The 20,014-nt window shown below is 34.9% G+C and overlaps 1 protein-coding gene across 38 annotated transcripts in view; it reads left to right on the plus strand.

Moving 5' to 3' along the window:
* The window catches only part of RIMS2 (regulating synaptic membrane exocytosis 2), a 485,006-nt gene that overhangs the window by 80,068 nt on the left and 384,924 nt on the right, over window positions 1-20,014 (plus strand). For 33 of the 38 annotated variants that reach the window (XM_040587603.1, XM_040587585.1, XM_040587587.1 and 30 more), the window contains exons 2-3: window positions 12,604-12,814; window positions 19,850-19,861. In XM_040587603.1, coding sequence (XP_040443537.1) covers window positions 12,604-12,814; window positions 19,850-19,861 — 223 coding nt within the window. The remainder of the gene's footprint in view (window positions 1-12,603; window positions 12,815-19,849; window positions 19,862-20,014) is intronic. The other 5 variants (XM_040587616.1, XM_040587617.1, XM_040587575.1 and 2 more) reach the window with 1 other exon arrangement.

A 20,014-nucleotide genomic window follows, 5' to 3' on the forward strand; every position in this document is an offset into this window, starting at 1 on the left:
CCATTTTCTGCAGCAGGCATGATAATATATTTTTTTTCCTTCAAATTATATTCCACAATGTCTTTAATTTAGGATGGTAGATTTGTTGAAAGGCCATGGCAGTTGACGATACCTCAGTGAGAAAGGACACAAGGAAAACAACACTATAAAGTAAGGTTTTCCTTCCAAGTCTGATTTGCAGTGAACATCTGAGCTGAGCTGAACCCACTCAGGGGTTAGGTCTGTAGATCTTATTTAAAAAAAAAGACTTCTCAACAATTTACATGTTCACATAAGAATATAGTAATCTATGAGCCCTGCTCAACAATATGAAAAAATAGAATGCATGAACGTGGGAACTATTATGCAGGAAAACAATTGGTTGATGAAGAGCCAAACTAAGACTTGTTCTACTTGTTTCAGTGCAATTATGCTAAAAGAAATGTGAGTAGAATCTGTTTATATTTACTATTTCTCCAAACAGAAGTACTCCCAGAGAAGGCTTTAATAAACTTCTATCAGAAGTTTGGCAGAGAAAAGTTTCAAGCATTATAATAAAATAGATTGTCACAGAGCTGTCTCTGGGATAGTTTCTGACCTTTGAGTGTCACAGTGACCTTGCTCCCTCTGCTAGTATACAGGGCCTGCTGTCACTGCATAATTTCACTCTACAGGATTATGAGCAGCAGAGCACTATCAGTAGGCGTACTGATGGCCTAACATTATTCTCTTACAACATGCATTTATACCCACTAGCTCTGAGCTCTTAACAGTTAATTAATAAGCTTTAATTAGGGGTTAAAGTATTTACATATAGGATTTAATTCTGAGGTACTCTTTGGCACTGATTTTTTGTGGTTGTTTTGCACAACTCCAATTATTTGGAAAACTCGAGCATTATGTCTCAAACAGTGTTAGAATAATTACTATTTATGCAGTTTTTGTGGCACAAATCTCTTTTCAATCATTATCAAACACTGTTTTTCTAAAATGGAGAAATACTGCTGCAACCTAAATTGAGATTGTATTTTACTTCTGAGAAGTAAAGTTTGAGTTCAGTGCACTTTTTGTGTAAAGGGAAAGTATGGAGGTGTGGGTTTAGGTATAATTAGCGTGGGCAAAATTGTTCATACACTTATGAAAATTGTCTCCTGCAGGTGAGATCATCTCTCTTCCTTTGTGAGTTCCTTCCTCATAAAAAGTCATAATTATTTTTATATTTTAATTTCCATTTCAAGACCCATTTATTTTGTTTCTTTCTAGAAGAGGTTAAATGAGCATTATGAAAAGAATTTGTTTTGGCTTTGCTTCCTGTTGCTTTAGAAATATGAACAGTATGGAAGATTACAGTTTTCTGAGAAACTGTTTCGAGAGGATCTGCCCCTATAGCGCTGCTAGCAATGTAGTTCCACTTGTGATACTTTTACAGTAAGAATACTGATACAGTCAAGACCAAGATGCACCACAACTAATTACTACAACTAGTTTTGGTGGTGATAGTTTAGCATCAAGCATTTTGATGATAGTTTGCTTAGATGAAGTTGAGACAACCATATGGTGAGCACAACTGAGACTTGCTTACGCTAGCTTTCCTAGCATTGCTCAAATTTATTTCCTGTTTGTTAAAAAAGGAAAATCATCAGGATAGGAACAATCCTGTCACAGAGGTAAAAAGATAGGGGCTACTTAATAATTGAAAATGCTCATGAATATTGTAAACAATGTGGAATGAACTCGTTCTAATCATGATACTATAATGTCAGGAGGTGTTACATTTCGGAGCCAAGACAGTCTGACCTATTATTTAGCATGTATTTATTTTGGATGTGTGTGTAATTGTCTAATGAAAAAGTAATTTTGCCTTTCATAGTAAGGATAAAAAAGTTTTAACACAGTAACTTAATTATTTGGGCATTTTTAAAACTTCAGGTGTGAAGTTAATGTTTTCCTTTTGTAAGTCAACTGATGATGCAAATAAAGTAACCCGAGTGACTGTGAGAAATATTATCTCTGCTGGAGATGCCCTTTATAAATGTAATAATGTTGCAATGTGCTTAATTGCCAGCAGCTGAATTAGCCTTTTTATAAGGTATATTTGGTAAATATTGCATACTTATAAAACAAAATTTAGTATAAAGTAAATAAAATTATGATTTATGAAAACAAGTCAAATATAAAATGTGAGACTTTTTGTGAGTGAATTATTTGGATAGAGGAGCAAGTAGTATACTTTTAATAATGAGACTGCTTAAATAAATCAAGGTCTAGTAATTAAAAAGTATATACGTGTAGCCCAACTTTTTAAAAACTGATTTTTATTTAAATTCCTAAGACAAACTGTATCAGAAAAAAGTGTAGAAATAGCCAACATGCAGCTATATTTCTGATGTTTTTAGACTAATATAACATCTCTGTTACAAAACATATAAATCAGGTGAATCAGGAAGAAACATAATAGTAGCTATAAAAATCAATGTGTTTGTTAAATATAAAAAGTTGAGTAACAGGATACAAATAGACTATAAAAGGAAATTTTTATGAGAGCCAAGTGTATTCCTCAGTGATTTAGATTTCAGGTGAGAAGTTTTGTATTGGGAACAGAAGTCTGTGCATATCTGTGTCAACTGTGCATAGAAAATATCCAAATAGGAGTCTTCATTTTTACATAAAGTTCCTAAAATAATGAGGGTGCTGCAATAACTGCAAAATAATCCTTATTCTACTTTATAAAGTAGCTTTCTGTTACAAAATAAGTCATGACATGTTATTCCCCTTCTGTTTAGCAAGGAGCTGAGTCTTCTTTCTACCTTTTTACTTGGGGGTCTGTTGTGGCTGATGGAAGTCTAAGAAATTTTGGGTTCTGGTTGGGGTTTTCCAAAACCCAGGGTACTGCAAGTGGTGATAGCTGAGAGTGTCATGATTCTAAATGTATATGATGCTACCTTTGATGTGCCTATTTACAACAATATACATGCCACAGATTTTTCCTGTCCTTTGTGTCTTCTCTCATAGAAATTAAGGACAGATGCTGGTCATCAGCAATATGAGACTGAATGATGAAAGAAAGACTGATTTCTCCTATGCAGAGTTTCTGAAAACTCTACTACCCCTTTTCCAAACTGCTCAGCAGCAGCAATATATGATAATATTATGGTATCAGTACAGCTGAAATTGAAATAGTATTACCTGTAGTAAGGTGTCTCTCTCTCTGATTGTATCCTTTATAATATACATTCAGTAAAGCTTGAGCTCCTGATGCATCTTTACCCTTAAACCTGACAGTTTCAAAAGTTCCCTTCTGTCACTATGACTTTTTCTGAACTTGAAACCCAAATGTCTTTGAGAAAGTTGTTCTTTCCCGCAAGAATCGGCAGAAATTGTTTAAGTGAAGTTGAAAGTAGGGTACACAGAGCGACTGCTTACATCCTGTTTCATAATGAGTTAGTAAAAGCAAAGTTGACCATAATTATCTGTAATTTTTAATCTGTAATCTTGTAACTTTTACTTACTATAACTGGAATAAAATATAAATGAAATGACAGTAAAAATGCCCATCTTTAAAGATCCTATTTTTCTGCTTTGCCACATACACTTTCTGGCAGCCTGCTTTTACTGGAAGTTCAACTACTTGCTCCTGATCTTCATTGTCAGCTGAGGATTAGTGTTTACAGTTTCAGCACTTTACCAAAGCAGCTCCTTTGGGATAGTGTGGATTGCAAACACAAAGACAAGGCCCATGGAACTGGAGATAAAATATTTTTAATTGAGAGAATGCAGTTATGGAATGAACTTGGAGAGATTCCCTGGAGAATCAGGGCCTAGAAGATTCCCTTTTTCAATTACAACTGGCATGGTTAATCTTACTTTGAACGAGACCTAAAATTACCTGAGCAGTGTTGGCCTTGTCACAAGAGAAAAGACCAGAAGGAAAACTTTAGCTATTGTGCATAACAGTATAGATTTAATTTACTCACTTGACCCTTGAAAAGAAAGTACTGCTGATATTTCCAGTATAGGTGGAGAAGGTACTTAAGTTGGTGGCAAAATTTGTTAGAAGAATAATGAAGAATTTTTATGGAGAAAGACTGAAAAATTTAGCTAAATTTTTTTATTTTAGAAATAAATGAGAAAAACACAGTGGTAATTGATGGATTCATAACGGCTTAAAGAAGCTCTTTTACAATTTTTTTTCTGATACAGGAGCAGCTAATGAGAATAAGGAAAAAATACCCCAGTATAATCACCAAAATATTTGTATGAAAGTTGTGGAAACTTCTGTTGTAAGTTAGGATTTTAAATAAGAAACAGAAAAGGGTAATTAGAACCTTGTCAGTTACATTGAAGTAAAACACAGAGGGGTATGAACATATTCAAAGGTGCAAAGTAATTTACATCTGCAGTTAATGAAGGAACCTTCCTTACTTATAGGTGGCTAGTCTCATAGCTGTCAGTTATTGTGAAATGAGGTAGCTTTGTCTGCATGATTTGGCCATTGATAACCTAGTGAAGGAATGTGTTATTCTATTTTTAAATGCCCCTCATTTATCATAAATAAAAAAGAGTGTTGAAAAAGATCTAGATGAATTGCATGTGTTACTGTATTCTGCCTGTTTAAACCTTAGCTAGGACTTTACAGCTTTTTTTTTATGTTACAGATTGTAAAAATACAAAACCTCCGTTCAGTTAAAGATTAATTGTAACAAACAAGAAGAAAAAATTAGTTACAAAGATACCACTTCTTGATTTCATCTTGCAATTAGCTTGAACTGCTGCAGAAAAGGTAGAAACAAGTGTCTTTCTGTTGTTCTGAGGAAACATGAAAGTAACACGCACAGCCAGGAGTTACCTACTTTTTTCCTTTATATACATATTGTCTGGCTTTATGTTGATGTCATTGAAAGCACACAGAAATATGGTAATACTAATTGGGTCAGTCTTTAATTGGCCATGTGTTCATCTTCTCCATGTCCACATTTTCCTGTAGCCTTGCACAGGACTGTTGTACTTAGCTATTGTTCACTGCTACCCTGCCAGCAAAGAGCAGCCTCACTGCTGCTCATAAACAAAGTTAATAGACAAAGGCTGCAGTTTTATTCAATACTGAGCATTATAAACAGAGAAAAATAGATGAGGTAATCCTCCCAGTTCCAGCTAGACTTTTTGTCTAGCTGGTATGTAATCATTCATGGAGTCACATTCTACTCAGTTATTAAAATTGAATGGGTTCCCCCCGCCCTCCATCCTTTCTTGTCTTTTTTTTTTTTTTTGAGTTTCCGAGTGTATTAAAATAAACTAGATTCAATGACTTGACTTTGTCTGTAGTTATCAACTTATTTAGGATCATACCAGGTTAATTAATTAATACATTATGACATCAGGAAGAATGCAGTGAGAGGAATATTTGCTGTTTTGTGAGGGAGCTCAAAAAAGCTGAGAAGAAAATGTAGTAAGGTGTGAACTGGAAGCCTTTGTAGAAAGCCCTAGTAAATGGCGAAAAGAGAGAATGGAGCCAGCACAGCCTGAAGACCTTATCTTGACTGTCTGTTACTTCTAGAGTGGCTTGTACAAAGTACACACCAAGTAGAGAATTTTTGGTTCCATTCTCCAGTGTAAGGCAAATGCTGTTAGGGCCTATGTAATAGGACATCTTTACCATGCTCCCTTGCATGACAAAGAGAGACTGAAACAGAGGTCTTAGTTTTGGATGTTGATTAGCTTTGCTGTAGTTGGCTTTTCCCACTTGAGTTACAAGTGAGAAGCAGCACCAATATAAACCAAGGGCGAGATCATTTAGCAACCACACTCCTTTCTTTCCATTCTCTTAGCAATTTTTCTTTTCAGCATTTCAAGCACAGTCAGTGTAATTCACTTGCATTTAGAGTAGATATACTCAGAATAAACATATATGTTTTTACAATAGTTCTTTTAGTGAAATTGTTGGAACACATAATGTCCCATATGTGTTGACTACAGTAACTTATTTTAACTGTGTCTGTGTCTTTTTAACCTAGGATCCAGATTTTGGCCACCTTGTGTTTTTCTTGTGAATTCAGTAAAAATATTGTGTTGATAGAGAGATAATTCTGTGATTGAGACAGGTAGTATTTTTCTTAGTGTTGAATGAGGTTATTTCTTTTGTAAGGAAGTCTTTCACCATGTTTAGGGCCTCCTTATTCTGTGACTACTGTATTTCATAGGCTTGTTAAAGATGTTCTGCAGTTAAAATTTCATCACTGTTGCTTTGTTCCTATTTCAGGTTAATGAATATCACAGAATAATTCAAGTACCTGTTCCCTAAGAAGTTAGAGAATTGGAAACATGAAAATATTTTTTTTTTCTGGTTAGCTCTATCTGTAAAACAACTCAAACCATATATAAGTGAAAAAACTAAGCATTTCAGAGATTTATTTCTATGGACAATTTTAGGAGGATTTACTCTATGTTTAGAAAAAACCTTACACTGAAATCTCTTGCTCACAATTTTACCATTTGACTGCTGAACATGGCTGTGATTGTCATTATATGGCTTATATTTAACCTTCTTGTTCTAAACAAAATACTTACAAAGCTAGCAAAAATCTCTGTATCTGTTACTTTTTGGTTTAGAGTTGGAGAAAAAAAATGCACTTCCTGCCTGAAAAAAACACCAGCGTGGAGTTCATTTTCCCCTACATTCTTCGCTTGAACATGTTAAAAAATTTCAGATCATTTATACAAAGTCTGACAACTCCCAAAGCAGAGACTATGTACAGTTTTGAGATAAGCTTGAGAATTACTGTTGCTGCATAGATTGTGAAAATCTGGGATTCAGGGCAGGTAGAAAATAAAATCTAGGTCTCTTTGCATTTCAAGTGAATATGTAAACATACTGGATTTTATGGTATCTTCTGTTTTCTAGACATTATATCTGAAGTCTAAAAAAAAAAAGCTGGTACTTTCAGCAGGAAATCAAAGTAAGTGCCTCAAAAGAAAAGACATTTATTTAGGAAAATTTGACTAGGTATTTTCAATATCTTGGATTTCTCCTGGTTATTGTAAATTCCGGGCCATAGATTAAAAAGTAGCATTTTTACTCTGCAGTTGTGTTTTTTAACCCTTTTCACCTTGCATTCTCTAAATATTTCTGGGTAGATTTTTTTTTTTTTAACTAACATTTAAGATTAGATATTTCTCTTAGGTAGATGAATCTGAAGTTAAACATACTGATAGCAGAAAATAGCTAATTATTATTTTCTCGAGGATACCAGACAATTAGAAATAGTACATAAATTCTAATGAAACAGTAGAAATTTCATTTTGCCGGCAAGAAAGTTGAAGTGCTGTGGATTAAGTGAATGTAGAGATCTCTGCTGACATCTAGTTTCTGTCAATATTTCATTTTCGCTGACATGAAAGCTGAAAACTCTGAATTGTGAATGGCATCAAGACTGTAGTTCTGTTATCTGCCTGGGTATGATAATCCATTAATTTTAAACAGAATTGGATGTGAGATTCTTGTTTGAAGTTAGGCTTGTGTCTTTAATCGCTTAATAATTTTTCTTTATCTGCTAGATTTAAAGCAGAATCATGCTCTTCTGAAGAGGAGTTTTATGTGATGCCCTTTCTCATTTCAGTTGAATAATAGGGAAACTGTCATTTTGCCATTAAGAAAAGCTCAATTTTGCATTGCTAAACATAGGTTTGTTTTCTTTTTTTTTTTTTTGTTTTTTTTTTTTGTGTGTTTTTGTTTGGTTTTTTTTTTGTTTGTTTGTTTGTTTTGGTGTTGTGTTTTGTTTTGTTTGTTTGTTTTTTGTTTTTTAACTGCTGGACAGGTCCAGTTTGTCAACATCCCTTGTGAACTGTGGACCCAGATCTGGACACAATATTCCAGGTGTGGCCTTGCCTGTGTCAACTAAAGGGGAAAAATAACTTCCCTTTCTCTGGTGCTCATGCTCTTGCTGATATAGCCCCATATGTAATTTGTCCAGATTGTAATGAGAACACACACACCACTGGCTCATAGTTTCATTTCCACCCTCTTTTCCAGAGTTTCTTGACAACAGAGCTGTTGTTCAGCTGGTTGTTTCCTATCCTGTATCAACACATGGCATTATATGTATGAGAATAACATCCATTCAGATGAGAAGTGGGTGTACTTGGTGACAGGTTAGCTGGAACTATTGTAAAAGTAGAAAGCAATACACTACAGGGAAGAACATTGTATGTTACCAGATAGTCATTGCCACCGGGCAGAAAAATTGTTGAATGAATGGGACTTGGTAGAACTGAAAGCGAACAAACACTTTTTGAACCCTGGATTCCAGCCACATCTGTGCTATAAGCCTGGGAATAGGAAATGAGACACGGGCTACAATCAGTAATAAAACTTTGAGAAAAGTTTAGCCAAGAAATGAGAAGTGGCTGCTACACTTCCATGTGGCCTCAACATCCTGGATACTTGCTTAACAGTCGCCTTTCTAATGGCAGATTTTGAGCAGCTTTGGAAATTACAGAAACATTTAAGTGAACTTTTGGAAGGCAGGAATGGCTGTGCAACTTCTTGTCAGTACTAAGTTGTTTTTTTTGGTTTTTTTTTTTTTTTTTTTGTTAAAATGTTGAAAGTTTTGTGGGCATTTCTGGAGGAGAGGAGAAAATAGAAACTTCTGCACAATAATAAAAGACATCAGACTATTGAACTTGCTTTTCTTTCTTGCATTTGGCAGTAGCTCATGGATCATAAGAGACCCACAGATTGCTGCTTTTGAATTGATATTGAATTTCTCATTTCCAGAAAGGTGTGGAAAACCAAAAATAAACAGAATTAAATTAACTCAATTCCAGAACAAAGCAAGTATTCCAATAGAAACTATTTCTTGACCTTGACAGAGCAAGTTGCTTTTGACACTGAAAGTCCTCTGTGCAACTGTCTTTGATGTGATGTTTTACAGTACAAAAAAAAAGTTTTGACTAGTCATATAAGCCTCATGAACTTCACCACTGTAACTTCCAGCAGATAGGATTGTGATTCAGGGAACTCATTCTCACAAGATATGGAAATAAGCAGAACTTAAATATCAGTCTTCCAGCCTGACTTTTCATTATCATTAGGTCTTTGCATAAACTCATACCAACTTGTCCTTTTCTCCTAAAATTTATAGCAGTTATGAAAGTGGACACTTGCATTTTTGGAAACAGTGTAGAAAAGGAGAGAGATTTTGCAGCATTGTCAAAATACACACATACAAAGTTTACAGATAGGCATTGCTGAGTTTTCTGCTTAAATGTTCTGTTACTGTACATTTTGATGTAATTATCTAGATTTACAACCAAAAATACCCTATCATGACTAACAGTGAGATTTATATTATGGACAAGCATTTTGGCCTAAAATGCAGCTCATCTGCAGAGCCATTTCTTTCAGTCTCAACACAGATCTTGGCTGCTTGCATTAACAGAGGAACTCACTGGAGTATAGGGACTGGAGATCATAGTCTTGGGATACCTGGGTTCAGTTCCAGGCTCTGAAGTTTGCCTTGGCACTGGTTACTTTCAAGCTCCTGCTATCTAAACTCCTGAGCACTCCCAGGCAGCAGCATTCTGAGTAGAGACATGAGTGCAGACAACTTGAACAAAATGAAGTTTTACTTGCATTGCATTTTCTGAAAAATATATGTTACCCAATTTTTACTAAATGTGTTTTGAATACCTGCTATTCTAAACACCTACTTAGCACTGTATGTTATTAGGTGAGTTTTTGGCTGAGACCTTTGCAGGGTAGATGATAAAAAAAGATAATATTATTAATCTATGGAAGAGATCAGAAAGTTTTTTTTATGGACTTCCTAAAATGAAAACTTTGTATTGAATTTCAAGTATGCATATTAATCTCAAGTGGTGCTGCCCAGTAAGTAGGACACACGTTGTGTGTAACTGATTATTTAATAGACTTTTGTTTTCAGTGTTTATTTTTTTCTGAAAGCTATCAATACATGTAGTATTTTTCTTGGAACAGAAAAAGCTGAACTATTTTGGTAGATGAGTTGTTTGCTACTCGAACAAGGATTTTAGAAAACTACTCTATAACCTTGAAAAGTTTATGATTTGAGGTAAAATTTGTGACCTTTACATGGATTCTTGTGCCCAAGAGGAAACAAAAGTGAAATTATTTCAGTACATGAGGCTTAAGAATTGGCAAAAGGCTTGTGCTTTTTATGCATCAGTAAGACTGGTAAGCAAATAATCATACAAACAAAGGCTGTAGATTATAAGGAAGTCACAAAACTGAATGTAACTTAAAATAAACTTGAAGTTCTGCATAGATAATATGCTTTAAATGAAGAATGCAATGTTTGGCAAAATTAAAAGGCAAGCAAGGTCTCGGAGATTACATGTGTTATTGATGGAAACAGGCCAGGCTAGGAACTGCCAATTATATACCGTAGTCAAATGTGCCAGGTTTCCAGATTTCCAAATTTTGTTCTCAACTTCATTCAGCTCTTTTTTATTAGTAACTCGTGTCTTGCCCCATTCGACAAAGAGCAGTCAACACTGGATTCTTTTTGAACCAGTGAGCAGGCAGAGGAAGGCACTTGCCCCTGATGGCAGGAATGCCTCTTGAGGCAATGATGACCCTCATGTCCTTTCTGTGGAGGCCAGAGACGTGGCCTTTCTTACTGCTCTGCTGCAGACCAGAAGGTGTATGCATGTAGGGGAGAAGGGCTCAAAACAAGAGAAAAACGTTCAACTGCTACGTCCTGAGGACAGCGTGTTGACTCAGAATTGAACTCAAGTAACAAGAGCAGGTAGATTAGAAAAATGACACACGAACAACATGAAGTAACCCTGCTTTTCCTTTTTCTGGAGAAGGGTCAGTAGCAGTTGAGAGCTTGAGACAGCGTTTTGGTACACAGAAGAAGAGGCATGCCTCCAGCCTTTGTCTTGCCTCATGGGGAGAGGGAGCTGCCCGTTTGTTCCTACAGCTCCTCTATGGTATAACGTAAAGTACATTCTTAAGGGAGTTTTCATGAAAAAATGAAGCAACTCCCAACAATTCTTGCCATAGGTGTGACTATCCATGGTAAATAATTGTTTGAGATAATTTTTAACTGACTCGGTGTAATATTTGTTTTGATAAGAGCCTGTGACACTTCTGATGAAATAATTTCATATCAGATTATATCCTGTATATATATATATATATATATGCGCACATATAAAAATACATATAAAGTATATATTTCTGCATTAAGGAAGTTTGTCTCCTAGATTTCATTTTTTTCCAGGAAGTTATTCTTTGTTCTGTCTTAGGCTTCATGTGTGTTTTTTAATGAACTCATCTCAAGAATCTCTGGAAGAATCATTCTAAAGAAAAGGAAATCTCTTTTGCACTTTTAATGTTTTGGCTTAGTATACCATTTTAATGTTTTATAGAAAATGCTTTGTTTCAGGGGTTTTGCTTGTGTCTGTTCAGGGAGCTATAAAAAATGCTTAAATTAGATTAATAATTTTCAGAGTGCTAAATTTTTCAGTCTCTATTAGCAAAATTAGGTGAGTTGAATTCCATGCTAAGAATTTAAAGATCACTTTCCAGACCCTTTAAATCACGAGGATAAAAACAAAAGAGAAGTAAAAGTTCTTTTTGTTTTCTCTGTGTATTTGAATCTCTTACAATATGCTGTGTTGCATTTTCCAGCTTTTTTTAGCAACTACAGGAACTAAAAAGTGATAACTTTTTGCAATGAAGATTATATTTCCCATGACATAATTCACCTTCAGAAATAGGATCTGAGGAAAAACTGCTGTAATAGAATGTGAAATGAGTCTGTAACTGTGGCTGTAATGAGACAGTTTTAACTATCATATATGGAGATTTGATTATTGTGGGTTCAGAAATATGGATGAAGTAACACACCTGAAGGAGTCATTGCAGTTCTGTATGCACGTGGCAGCTGACTATGAATGTGCTCCTAGCCCACTGGAAATGGAAGGCAAAATGTGTGTGTATGTTAAAATACTGTCCCTAGACTTTGTAACTAAGGTAGTCTTCTACCTTAGGTTTGGCATGTGATGGCAGTACCTATATAAAAAGTGGCATAAATGATTTATAATACCTTGTTAAACTGAGGCAACTTGTTATGGGCTTGCACCCAGTGCTTGAAAAGTGATTGAAAAAGCATTTTAGAATCATCATTCTGTGCAATATTATTAGATAAATGATGACAAGATACCAAGTGAAGATATTTGCATCTGTTGGAATTGAGCAAACGTACACTTAGAAGAACAAATTAGATTTTTTTTCCCTGCTGTTAACCAGTTTATGGTCTAGTGCCATGGGCTCTTGGATCACTCAGCCCATGTTTCCTACTGTTGTATTTTGAGCTAACAGCTGGTCACATCCTAAAGCAAAGTTACTTCTTTGTAACAGCTGGACTGTGTGCTGCATGTCATCAGTGTTGGGTCTTCTCCTAGAGTTTAGTTATAATGAACTAGAAGTAATTTTTGAATGTTACACTTCTGGAGCATCATAAATTAAATATATTTGCTTTACTACAATATTTGTCTCTGATTTGTGTTTTGAAATTTAGTGATTGCAAAGTATTTGTGGAGTTAAATAAAACAACTGTTGATAATTTCTTCTCTTTGCAGAAAATTACATCAGCAGTTTGAAATGTATAAGGAGCAAGTGAAGAAGATGGGTGAAGAATCACAGCAGCAGCAGGAGCAGAAGGGTGATGCCCCAACCTGTGGCATCTGCCACAAAACAAAATTTGCTGATGGCTGTGGCCATAACTGTTCATATTGCCAAACTAAATTCTGTGCGCGCTGTGGAGGAAGAGTGTCTTTACGGTCAAATAAGGTATGAAGTTATGAAAATTTATTAACAACCTTCTCTTAAATGCAACGTCTCTTACTCATTACTTATGCACCCAAATCACATAGCTGTTGAAACGGATTTCCTTTAAGGAGGTAATGATATCTACTTTAGGGGCTTTTAAGACATCTGTCCCCATTTCAAATAATTCCCATTTGCAGATGGATTTGCAACTATGGCTTTTAAGTTAATACATGCCACATTTCTACTAACAGACTTATGAAAGTACAATTCTTTGATTGGAGGATTGAGTCTCTGTGTTGGAGACAGGGGCGTATGTCTAGTGATGCTAATATTGAGACACTAATTATTACAAGTTATAGCAAGGATTTTTTCCTTTTCTGCTTACCCAGTCTCTTCTGTACAAGATAATTGTAAAATTAGTCTTAAAACAGTATATACAATATATGATGGAGCTTTAAAATCTTTATTAGCTATTATACATATGCACATATATTATGTATATGTACATATAAATGTGCATACAAAGGTCAAAATATTTTTAGGAAAAAATTAAATGCACTAACAATATAGACTTACAGCTGGTATACTGGTATTTATTGTATAAGAACAGGTAAAACAGCAATCTGAAATAGATATTTTAGACTTGAGATGTTTTATGCTGAGTATCATCTGATGTGAAAAATTTCTTACTGTTTCCTTTGTTGACTCACTTTATAGCTTCTCTTTCTGAAATATCAGTTTGAACTGTATGCTCCAGTTCATTCTGTATAAAATAAGATTCTAGTGTAAGTATCTCTCTAATCGCCGTGAACATGAATACAAAAGACAGACTGTGGTAATCTCCTATGTATGATCTCTTTTGTGCCTATACATATTGCTCCATGAAAATTATTTTTGTTCTACTGGAATTTACCAGAATTATTTCTTTTCCATTTTCCTTAGTGGATACAACTTCAGCTTCTTGAAGGATGACTTCTAATAACTACCTGTTTTAACTTTGCTAGATTTTCTTTGGTCTTCATAGACTTTTTTGACAGGTTATATATGTCTGATTTGGACTTTATATAAAGTGATTCTTAAACTGTCTGAAATGGTCTTTGATGAAGCTGTTAGGTTTGTGACCTTTTCCTAATATCAAGTTTGAAGCCAAATTCATGCCATATACACCAGATTCGGCTACTAAATAGTTTACTGCAGACAAGCAATAGCGATATCATCTCAGAAGATGTAGAACTGCAAAGAACATTTCTTTTTCAAGGGTCACAAGGAGGACTACTTCTTACAAGGTTCATGGTCATAAGTAAGAGCAGAGCATGGAAATAACTAATGGTGGTCAGAGCATTAGATTAGGATTCTCAGAGTGATTGGATGACTTATTCTTTTTTCAGTTTAGTTACAGTGTCTGAAACATAAGCATTAAAATTCAGTTCAGGTTGTACAAAAACTATCATTATGTGAGAGTTTTTTCTAGATCAAACAAATAAAACTGGTAGCGCTGCTTCTTCTATACTGCTTATTATCTTAGTGAATGAAGTATTCAGCCAGGATGGGGGCTTAAATTTCATGGGAGTAGGGGACCTTGAACTGTCATCTTTTATGTTTTTGAACAAATTCAGATTGATTAAAACAATAAATCACATGACAGCAAACAGTAATTGTTCTTAGTAATATAGGTACCACTCATATACAAAATATACTATTCTTAATTCATATTGATTTATATAGGGAAATGCACACTGAATGAGGCTGCAGACAGCAGAATGAGGTTTATGCAGCTGAGAAATTTACATGCTAAAATATCGGACAAATGCAGCTTCCAGATAGATGCAACTTTGTGTGCAGTGAACATAAATTTCAACAACTCAGAATGCTGGTTCAGTAAACCAACATTTCACATATAGATGACAAAAACAAGACTTGTCTGAAAACTTAATTTGATGCATACTGCATACTTTCTTTCATGATGTTTGGCCAGCTGCTATCACTTGCAGCCACTCGAATATCCTTCTGTCTTTGTCCTTGAATATCAAAAGTAAGAGATTTTCAGCTGTTCTATAAGACCCACAGCAACTGCGTGCGGAACACAGAAGGTGTAAGTAGAGAACTTCTCTCAGCTCTCCCTGGTTCTGTGAAAGCTTTGCATTCTCATTATTTCTCTGGGACTATATTTGATTTTCAGAAACGCAGCACACTGCATTTCTGTATTGACACCTCATGTTCTCTTGATTCTTCAAAAGAACACTGTGATTTTAGAACAAACTATGTGGATATGATAATTCCCTTCAAATGACAACTGCACAGACTATTTCTGTTATTAATTTTATTTATTTGAAACTATTCTCATTTGGTAGCTGTTTAGACTCTCATTGAACAACAGATGATGGTCTCAATTTCAACAGAGGCTAGGCATGTTTGAACTCTTCACTCTGTTTCAAAGCTTACAAAAACCCTATATGTTATTAAGATCCTGACACAATGAAGATCTGAAAACTTTAGGCACTGAAGATGAAAAAGTACTGTCTTGAAGACTGGCTTTGGCTCATGCAGCCAGATTGACCTCCTAACAGATTTTTTAAAAATAGGATAAGGTGTAGCTATTGACTCATTCCAGATATATTTTGGGTTAATGGAATTCCAGTCATTTTGCTAATGTTTCTGTGTGTCTGAATATTCATGGAGATAAGGCCTTTCCCCATAAAACTGATACTGAACAGAAAAAATACCACTGAAGTCTAACTGATTTGTTGCTTTTTTAGCATCAGTTCTTTGAGAACTGAATTGAATAATTTTTTAAATGTCTTTGCTATTGAAGTGACTGACTAGACTGTCTCTCGTGGTCAGTCATGTTACTACTTGCATAGCACTGCTATGGGCTCAAGAATGTTTGACAGCAATGTGGGGGAGGCAGCTGAGAGGCTGGAGGTAGTCTTAGGTGTTCAGTAAAGTGTGACAGCTTGTCTTGAACTTCACCTATCTTTATATGTCATAGCCTGTTTCTTAAAAGAGACTTCATCCTGGAGTTTATTCAACATAGGTAGATTACATGAAGCAATTCTTAATTACTGTTGTGATCACAGTGTGAATGACAGGATTTGGAGTCTGAACTGCCCTTTCAAAGCCACCAGTTTTTGGGATTACTGCTTTGTGTTAGAAAGCTTATAGTTACATGGTGAAGTGTTTGAGACTCTTCATTATGCCATTAATTTCTGAGAAGAATCTTTAATCTTCTTTTAATACATAGCTTATAAATATGTGTGTGTATCTATCTATCTAGCTTATAAATATGTGTGTGTATCTATCTATCTCACTTCAATAATTGCCAAAGTGGTGCTTGTACTTTGGGATATCATTTGAGGTAACAGAAAGTGAGACTTCTCTACTGATAATATCTTTGATACATGAGAATTACTGATTAGCTATAATTTTCACTAATATAGCCTGAGGTTTTAGGAAATGAGTTTGTATGTTCTACTTGCTTAGGATCTTAGAATGCGTTTAGTATGTGTTTTATCTTTTCTGTGATTAAAGTTAAGTTTGGTTTGGTTTTTGGAAAATCTTGATTTGAACACAAAGTAAGATTTAGCAAAATGAGATGGTGACGGAACAATATTACCAGATCAATATTTATGGGCCAATAGTTTCTAATATTAGGACCTTGTGGCACAGGAATAGGTATTAGAAAAACTGTCTCAAAACTCTTAAACCATTCTTTCTAAAATATGTATCAGTGTTGTAATAGGAGTTTGTTTCTGTCTTTTATTTTGAGTCATCTTCATTATTGGTTTGTATGTATGCTCCATTATGTTGTCATCTGAATTTACTTTTGTTGTATGAATCTACATTACTTCTTGTGTATTATGGTTTTAATCCTCATAAGTGTTTTAAAAATCCTCATATATTAGTTGGAAACTACCTAGTAAAAAAAGATTAGAACATAATTCTTAGTGTTGAAGAAGTGCAGATCATCTGTGTGTTTGCAGAAGACTATTAGAATCATTGATAGGTTAAATTGTCTATATCTAATCATCACATAATTCGGCTAGACTGGAATACTATGTTAGAACAGCATGAAAGTAGTCAGGACAATGGATAAAATTGGGAAAGAAATCTATATGAATGACAACACAGAATGTTTAAATATATAGACATGTACTGCATGTAGGAGAAAGTTATTTAGAAAGGGTAATACAGCTAGATTTTCTTCATGAGTGAGGAAGAAGTATTGTAGAATAATTAGGTTGGAAAGGACCTCTGTAGGTCGTCTCATCCAGCCTCTTGTTCAAAGAATATTGAATTATTTGAGTCTTCACAGGGCCTTGCCCAGTTGAGCTTTGAATCTTCAAGGGTGGAGATTCAGCAGCCACTCTGAGCAGCCTGTTCCAATGCTTGACCACTCTTATGATTAAAAAAATAGAAGAAAGGTTTCCTTAAATCTAGTCTGAATTTCCCATGTTCCAACTTGTATGTGTTGCCATGCTTCAGTATGTGTCTTTGAGGAGAATACTACATGTAATACTACTTGTCAACAAATGAACATATTATGGGTCTTGTGTAGTGAAAATTATAAGGAAATAGCACAAATTCTGAGTGTTTTCTTGAAATATTATAGGCCTTATTTATAGTTTGTGTTAAACTTTCAGGGATAGTGTTGCAGTGCAGAATGTGAAAAATGGAATTTAAAACTGAAGACATTAAAAGTTATTAAGACACTAAGGACTGTGCTAGAAACAGGTGATAGGCACGTAGAACAGTCAGTTAAGCTAGATGAAGAATCAAATAAAAAATATACTTCTAATCTAAAAATTTGTTACGTTACAGACGTAATAATGATTTTGTATTAATACAAAATTTTAATAATTTTGTATAAGTTTTAACCTCTTTTACTTAATATTTACATTTTTCATTCATTATTGATTGGTTAAAGATGTTCCTAGATGTTCTAGTTGAAATATCATTGTGTCTTTTTCCCATTTTTTGTGAAACTGCTACCTTTGTTTTTTTTTCTTCAGTTTAATGTATTTTAAATCTTTATTTTGTGCTATTTATCTACTGTGTCTTGTTAGAGTTTATTTAATTTTCTTAAGTTCTCTTGTTTAAAATTTTATTTTTAATTGCTGTTTGCATCCTTAAAGTGGGGAGCTGGACTATTCTGTCTTAATTGTTCTTTCACGCTGTTACTTACCCCTTCCTGCAGCTGCGAGACATTCACTGAGAGCAAGCTAATCAGGCATTTCCAATTTGAAAAAATTCTTAGCCTCTGTGCTAAAAATACCTGCTTATGGATTGTGTTCCTCTTGCACAGTAGAGTATATTCCTTCAGAAATGAGGACAAAAAATTGAAGCACTGGATGTTTCTGTTCAAAATACCTATGAGCACTAATGCCATTCTTACTGCAGGGGGACAGGAAGCTCTGCTAGGAAAACAGCAGAACACCTGGTGCTGTGCAGATAAAATATGTCTCTGCACAGAGTGGTAATGCCTAGAAGTCCTGTGATTTAGATAGCTTTCAATTATATTTGCTATTTGTGTAACTGAGAATGCCACTAAAACGCATAGCATCTTTGAAAATCCTTTAATCATAGAGTAAGTTGGGTCAGATGGGACCTGAGGAGGTCATCCAGACAAATCTCCTGCTCCAAGCAGGATTAACTTCAAAATCAGACCAGGTTTTCAGGATCTTGTCCAACTGAGTTGTAAAAATCTCCAAGGATGGAGGCCTCTTTGGGCAACCTCTTTCTGTGCTTAACCACTCTTGTGATTTTGGTTTTTTTTCTTATATTCAATCCAATCCCTTGATTGTTGCATTTTGTCCATTAGCTGTGCATCTTCAAGAAAACCTGTCTTTGTCTTCCCTATTGCTTACCTTTAAGTAGTAGAGGAATGCAAGTACTTTCCCTCTTCCTGCACCTTTCCCTACCCCAGACTTCTTTTGGCTAAACCAGCCTGTCTCCCCCAGCTTCTCCTTGTATATTGTGTGCTTTAGTGCCCTCACTGTCTTGGTTGGCCTCTTGTATACTCTCCTGTTTGTTTTTATCTCTAGTATTGGGGGGAACCTAAAACTTCTGTAAGAGCACAGGAGCACAATGTTACATGTCATATAGGTATCCAAATAACAAAGTTATAAAATGAGTTGCCACCATTTCTTGGTGAGCAGTTGTATTTCCAACATCCCTAAGTGCTTAATTGCATGCCTAGATTTAGTCTGTGTATTGGCATGTGAAATTAAGGTCCCAGAAAAAAATCATCATTCATCATTCACAAAAATGGGGAATAGTTTTGACTGAAAGCATTCTGAATATTTTTGTTCTCTAAAGTATTATTCCATTTACAATTTTAGGCAGCTAAAAAGACAATTCCTTCAAGGAAAATAATAATCAATGGGAATGTTTGTATTTAATATTTATGGGTATGAAAAAGAAAGTATAAATGGTACAGATCTGACATGACATGCAGTAAACACCTGTGACAAACTGTCTCCTTATGCTTTAAAACTCAAGTATTTTAAAGATCTGTTCAGTGACTGAACATGCAGATATGCCATTATACATACCCTGTATCTGGCTGTAGTAAACAAACATTCTTTATTTCACTGGACCCTTTGGAAATGCAAAGGGTTGATACATGCTAATTACTTGCAATACTGGGGCCCAAGGCATGTAGAGCTAAATTCTGTATCCTTTTTATGAGATGCCCCATTTGTTCTATTAAGGTAATTGGACATGATGCCCAAATTATTTTTATGAAAATACTTTTCTTTGTGCAGTTATTTTTTGTACAATTATTTTCTTTGATATAAAATCTTTTCAATTTCACCCATGAAAGGATTAAGAAAATTATTAAAATGACATATTTTTCACTAGATCTTCTTCACCGCTAGGGGAAATAAGGATCTTCTTCACCACTAGGGGAAATAAGGAAAATATATGTTAGTTCCTTTGATATTTGCTTGTTTATTTTACTAACAAATACTACTGCTTGCTTTCAAAATGAAAGTGACTCTTTCCTTCTTTGTCTTTTTTTCTGTCCTTTCTTGCTTTCGTGGATATGAACTCCAGGAGGACAAAGTGGTTAGAGCCTTTTTCTGTCTCAAGTTCTTTTATTTTGTGGGTAGGCTTATTTCCTGGCCAGCATTTGCTTTCATTTACACAGGTGTAATCCCTGCTGAAGGCAAGGGGAGTTACTGCCATTGAAATGAAAGCAATGTTTGGCATGAAAGGCTT

Source organism: Falco naumanni, chromosome 3, assembly GCF_017639655.2.
Source record: "Falco naumanni isolate bFalNau1 chromosome 3, bFalNau1.pat, whole genome shotgun sequence".
Taxonomy (NCBI): domain Eukaryota; kingdom Metazoa; phylum Chordata; class Aves; order Falconiformes; family Falconidae; genus Falco; species Falco naumanni.